Below are 5,983 nucleotides of genomic sequence, written 5' to 3'. Positions count from 1 at the left end.
TAATTACCAAAACTTTGTGAATTTTAGAAGTTAAGTAAAGATAAAGTTCAGCTTTCAACTATTATGGAAAGCACAGGTTCTTTTCTATAATAACACAATATTTTGTATAGGAGAAATACCAAAGTACAAACTCATTTTTGATTTCCCAAAAGCGAAACATCTTCTGTCTTTTCAAAAATATGCTAAGTCTAGGGGCACCTGTGTGGCTCAGCCAGTTAAGTGTCTGCTTTTGGCTCAGGTCATGAGGATCCTGGCATCAAGGTCCTGGTATCAAGCCCCGTGTAGGGCTCTCTGCTCAGGGGTAACCTGCTTCTCCCTCTCTCTCTGCCTGCCACTCTCTCTGCTTGTGCTCTCTGGTGCTCTCTCTGTCTCTGTCAAATAAATAAATAAAATCTTTTAAAAATATGCTAAGTCTTATATGTGTTATTTTACTTAAATTTGCCTAGATTTTCAGTGTTGCACATTAGGAAAAAACATACTCTTCATTTTTTTTTTTTTTACTGAATTGAATTTTATTTTAAAAGGTAAATTTTTATATATTCTTTGAAAAAATGAAAATTCAAAAGTTTTAGAATTAACTAATGAGACTTCAACATTATAAAGCTATTTATAACAGTAATTAAAGTAGTGGTAATGTTTTACCCTTATAAAAATGTCACAGAATTCAAATCACAACTTGGATCCTCAACGATTCAAGTGTCTTATCTTATACAATAAGGGTTTGGTCAGTTTTAAGATAAAATTCCCCCAGATACGCCATCTTCAAGTCCTCTAATCTCCTGGTCCATCAGCTCACAGTGGGATAGCTGGCTGCTGTGGCAATTCCACAGTGGTTGTTCTGGTCTTTGGCCATTTTTACGTAGCCATTACAGCCCCATTCTGGACCCCAACTGTTCTTGACAATCCAAAATTTATTGTTATTTGAATCTGTTCCTTCAAAGCCATAGCCAACCACCAGTACACCATGATCCAGGTCTTTGCTGCTGAAATCTGGATCAAAATAAATGCCTGATTTATAGAACTGGAACGATTGATGGCCTGCATCAATAGCAACAGAGATGGGTCCTACAGTTGCCACTGCTTTCATAAGGGCCCTCTCTCGTTGAGGGATGTCCACGAAGCCAGTGTCATTGACAACAGAATACTCAGGCTTGTAGTTACAGCTATCTGTGTCCCTTGCAAGATACGGATAGGATTCCTCTGAGTCCAGGCCTCTGTTGTCCTTAATATATTGGAAGGCAAAATCCATCAGGCCACCACGGCAGCCCTGATTGCCTTGATACCGAGAGCAGTCCACCAGGTTCTGCTCACTCAGTGACACAAGTTTACCAGTTTTCTGGAACATCTGTCCTTCAAGAGCACCAGCTGCACTAAAAGCCCAACAAGAACCACACTGACCCTGATTCTTCACAGGAGTTACATAGCCTTTTTGAGTCCAATCCACAGATTTGGGGATCTCAGCAAAGAGAGGTTCTTGGAACACTTTCCCTTTCCTCTGTTTCTGGTTTCGAAAGCCATTCATCACCTGCCTGAATTCTTCATTGGTCATGTCACCAAAGGCACTCATTGCCATCGTGAAGCCATGTTTCCCTTGGCTGTATTCCCGATTATGCAGTTCAATCATTTTCATATTCTTCTCCCACACTGCTCTCCTCCAGCCTTCTTCATTCATGCCATATAATCTCCTGTGCATTGCCTTCCACTGGTACCACTGTGAATCTAAGCTTTGGTCGAGTTCTGGAGCTGCTGAGGCTATTCCCAAGCAAAGGGCAGTCAGGAAGAGTAAAGGATTCATGTTTCAAAAACCTCAAGGCTTCCAGGATCCAAGCAGCGTCGACTCAGCCGCCTCACCTCCAAGGACGCAGATGCTCTTATTTATGCGGGTCGCACCCACCCCTCGCCTGAGCCCCGGGGTGGACCCCCTCCTTTAGTCCCTGTTCCCGACACGGTGGATCCCCACACTGAGACGTTGACCTACGACGTCCACAGCTGCGCAGGCGCACTTCACAGACACACGCAGCCCTTCCAAATCGCCGAGGCTTGGGATTCTCAAAACATACTCTTCTGATAGCTTCTCTTCCTTCTAGCATGTCTCCTCTGCTTTCTACTTTGATTTAGAATAATCTCCTTATTAAAAAATAACAGCTTTATTTTGATGTAATCCACATACCATACAGTTAACTAATTTAAAGTGAATAATTCCACAACAATCACTACAATCAATTTGAGAGCATTCTTATCATCTGCAGAGGAAACATCACACTTATTAATAGCTACTTCCTATATATCCCAGCTCCCTTAGCCTTTGGCAACAAGAAGTCTACCTTTTGTCTATAGATTTGCCTATTCCGGACATTTCATATAAATGTAATTATAGAATATGTGGCCTTTTGTGACTTTATTAGCAAAATGTTTTCAAAACTCATTCATTTTGTGGCAATGTGTCAATCAATACTTCATTTCTTTTTATTGCCAAATAGTTTTCCATTGCATAAATATTCAATATTTAATTTTTTCTACTGTGAATAATGCTACTGTGAACATTTACATGCAAATAATGTTTTTGTGTGACATGTTTTTCATTTTATCTTGGTTATATACTTATGAATGAAATTTCTGAGTCATATGCTAACTCTGTATTTAATATTTAGAGGAACTATGAGACTGTTTCAAAGGAGCTGCACCATTTTACATTCTTAGTAGCAGTGAATTAGAAATCTAATTTTTTAGATTCTTACAAGCACTTGGTATTATCTGTCTTTTTCATGATAGACATGACATTATGTGTGAATTGATATCTCATTGTGGTTTCAATTTGCATTTCCCTTATGGTTAATGACATTAAGTGTTTTTCATGTGCTTATAGGCCATTTTGTTTGTCTTCTTTGGAGAAATGTTTATTTAAACATATTTTGCCCATTTTTAATGGAGTTATTTGTATATTACTGATCTGTAAGAATTCTTTATATATTTAAGATAGAAGCTATATATAATTTGCAAACATTTTTTTCTCATTCTGTGGGTTGTCTTTTCATTTCTTTGATGGTATCCTTTGAAGCACAGAACCTTTTATAAACCAATTTATCTTTTTTTTTCTTTTGTTGCTTATGCTTTGATTTTGGTGACATATTTTAATCTTTTTTTTTAAGATCTTATTTATTTATTTTTGACAGAGAGAGAGTGAGACAGGAAAGTTGAGTCCCTTAACAAAAACATCAAGATACCTTCAGGAAGAATCAAAATAACCTTCCTCACCCACACTGAGAATTTATAACCACTCTCCCAATTTTTCCTTCTGTCAGTGTTTCTGTGAATTTGTGTTTGTCCTGATAATATATAAATCTTATACTTGGGGTTCTTTCTGATGAGGTTCTTCCCTTTTTTTTTTTTGCTTATATATATATATTTTTTCTCTTGTCATATACTTTTATCAGTCTTTTGTTTGTCTGTTTTTGTTTGTATACTTCACAAATATTACCTTGTGGCCCATTTCGGCTGAGCCTTCTCTTTTATCTTCCCTTTTTTTCCTATCTCTCTCTCTCTCTCTCTCTTTTTTTTTTTCCTTTTTTCTTTTCCCTTTTTTTTCTTTCTTCTTCTCTATTTCTTTTTCTTTTCTTTTTTCTCTCATTTGGGTGGGGAATCCTGATTGCACAGAAGCGTTCCAGGGTGCACATTGACTGCACCACAATCGATAAGTCCAGCTGCATCTGTTCAGTCATCTCTTACCAAAATGACTAGGAGGAGGAATACCCAACAGAAGAAAAATACAGAGGATGGGCCTTCTGCAACAGAGCTAATGGCTATCGACATAGACAATATGTCAGAAAAGGAATTCAGACTAACAATTATCCAGGCAATAGCTAGGTTGGAGAAAGCCATGGATGACCAAACAGAATTGATTAGGGCAGAACTGAAAGCCACCAGGGATGATGTTCACAATGTTAGGGCAGAACTGAAAGCCACCAGGGATGATGTTCAAAATGCTCTCAATGAGTTCCAATCTAATCTAAATTCTCTAAAAGCTAGGGTAACTGAGACAGAAGATAGAATTAGTGACCTGGAGGACAAACAGATAGAAAGGATCAGGAGGAAGCCTGGATCAAACAGCTCAGAAGCCACGAACACAGAATCAGGGAAATAAATGATGCCTTGAAACGTTCCAACGTCAGAATTATTGGAATCCCTGAAGGGGAGGAAAAAGAAAGAAGTCTAGAAGATATAGTGGAAGAAGTTGTCTATGAAAATTTTCCCAATCTCACGAATAGAAACAACGTTCATGTACTAGAGGCAGAGAGATTTCCTCCCAAGATTTTAGATTCTCGAAAGTCCTCACGACACCTTATAGTTAGAATGAGGAATTATGTTTCAAGAGAGACCCTCTTAAAAGCAGCTAGGACAGAGAAGCTCCTTACATACAGAGGAAAGCCCATTAGAATAATGTCAGACCTTTCCACAGAGACCTGGCAAGCCAGGAAGGGCTGGCAAAATATATTCAGAGTACTAAATGAGAAGAACATGCAACCAAGAATACTCTATCCAGCAAGACTGACATTTAAAATGGATGGAGAGATAAAGAGTTTCCAAGACCGGCAAGGCTTAAAAGACTATGCAACCACCAAGCCGACACTGCAGGAAATATTAAGGGGGGTCCTATAAAAGAGAAAAAATCCTAAGAATACCATTGAACAGAAATATAGAAACAGTCTACAGACAGAAAGACTTCAAAGGCAACACGATGTCAATAAAAACCTATCTCTCAATAATCACTCTCAATGTGAATGGCCTAAATGCGCCCATAAAACGACACAGGGTTGCAGATTGGATAAAACGACAGGACCCATCCATATGTTGTCTACAAGAGACCCATTTTGAACCTAAGGATACACCCAGACTGAAAGTGAAGGGATAGAGAATCATCTTTCATGCCAATGGGCCTCAAAAGAAGGCCGGGGTAGCGATTCTCCTATCAGATAAATTATATTTTAAACTAAAGACTGTAGTCAGAGATACAGAAGGACACTACATAATTCTTAAAGGGACTATCCGCCAAGATGATCTAGCAATTGTGAATATCTATGCCCCCAATATGGGAGCAGCCAACTACATAAGAAAACTATTAATCAAGATAAAGAGTCATATTGATATGAGAGTGAGACAGCGAGCAAGCAGAGGGAATGTCAGGCAGAAGAAGAAGGAGATTCCCCCCTGAGCAAGGAGCCCAGTGTGGGACTCGATCCCAGGATCCTGGAGTCATGACCTGAGTCCAAGGCAGATACTTAACCAACTGAGCCCCCCAAGCATCCCAATTTTGGTGTCATATTTAAGATATTACTGCCTAGTCCAAGTACACAAAGATTTATCCCTCTTTTCTTCTAAGTGATTAATAGCTTTATCTCTTAACATTTCCATTTTGAGTGAGCTTTTGTATATGATATGAGAGATGGGTCCAACTTCATTCTTTTGAATATGGATATTCAGTCATCTTAGCTCCATTTGTTGAAAATACTATTCTTCCTCCACTGAATTGTCTTGGCAGCCCTGTTGAAAATCAGTTAACTGTAAATGTGAAGGTTTCTTTCTGGAATCTCCATTATATTCCATTAATGCACATGTCTAGCCTTATACCACTATCAAACTCTAGTTTATCATAGCTTAAATTTTGAAATATAGAAGTGTACATATATTTTTTTTCTAAAGATTTTATTTATTTGACATAGAGAGATCACAAATAGGCAGAGAGGCAGGCAGAGAGAGGAGGAAGCAGGCTCCCCACTGAGCAGTGAGCAGAGGACCCTGAAATCACGACCTGAGCCCAAGGCAGAGGCTTAACCACTGAGCCACCCAGGAGCCCCGGAAGTGTACATATATTTAATTTAATTCTTTGCTCACTTAGATGCCTTTTATTTCATTATTTTTCCAAAGTAACCTGACTATAACCTATAGTATAATGTTAACAGAAGTAATAAGAGTGACCGTCCTTGTC

General features: G+C 38.6%; 1 protein-coding gene across 2 annotated transcripts; it reads right to left on the bottom strand.

The window, feature by feature from the left end:
- Positions 1 to 537: 537 nt before the first annotated feature.
- Positions 538 to 2,030, bottom strand: LOC123935081 (procathepsin L-like). Of its 2 annotated transcripts, none has more exons than XM_045995524.1 (2): positions 1,975 to 2,030; positions 538 to 1,806 (listed from the first exon to the last, which is right to left on the bottom strand). In XM_045995524.1, exon 2 carries the CDS (start codon positions 1,793 to 1,795, stop codon positions 788 to 790), a length of 1,008 nt encoding a protein of 335 aa, XP_045851480.1. In that variant the 5' UTR covers positions 1,796 to 1,806; positions 1,975 to 2,030; the 3' UTR covers positions 538 to 787. The 2 variants fall into 2 exon arrangements, with proteins under 2 accessions (XP_045851480.1, XP_045851481.1); XM_045995525.1 differs by lacking the exon at positions 1,975 to 2,030 and adding an exon at positions 1,852 to 1,863.
- Between the last annotated feature and the right edge of the window lie 3,953 nt (positions 2,031 to 5,983).

Source organism: Meles meles, chromosome X (assembly GCF_922984935.1).
Source record: "Meles meles chromosome X, mMelMel3.1 paternal haplotype, whole genome shotgun sequence".
Classification (NCBI taxonomy): Eukaryota; Metazoa; Chordata; class Mammalia; order Carnivora; family Mustelidae; genus Meles; species Meles meles.
Note: the sequence above shows the minus strand (reverse complement) of the source record. Positions and strands in the feature narration are given on the sequence as shown.

What these genes read in the sequence shown, in the direction of transcription:
- LOC123935081 (XM_045995524.1), bottom strand. Translation starts at nt 1,795, where the DNA reads ATGAATCCTTTACTCTTCCTGACTGCCCTTTGCTTGGGAATAGCCTCA.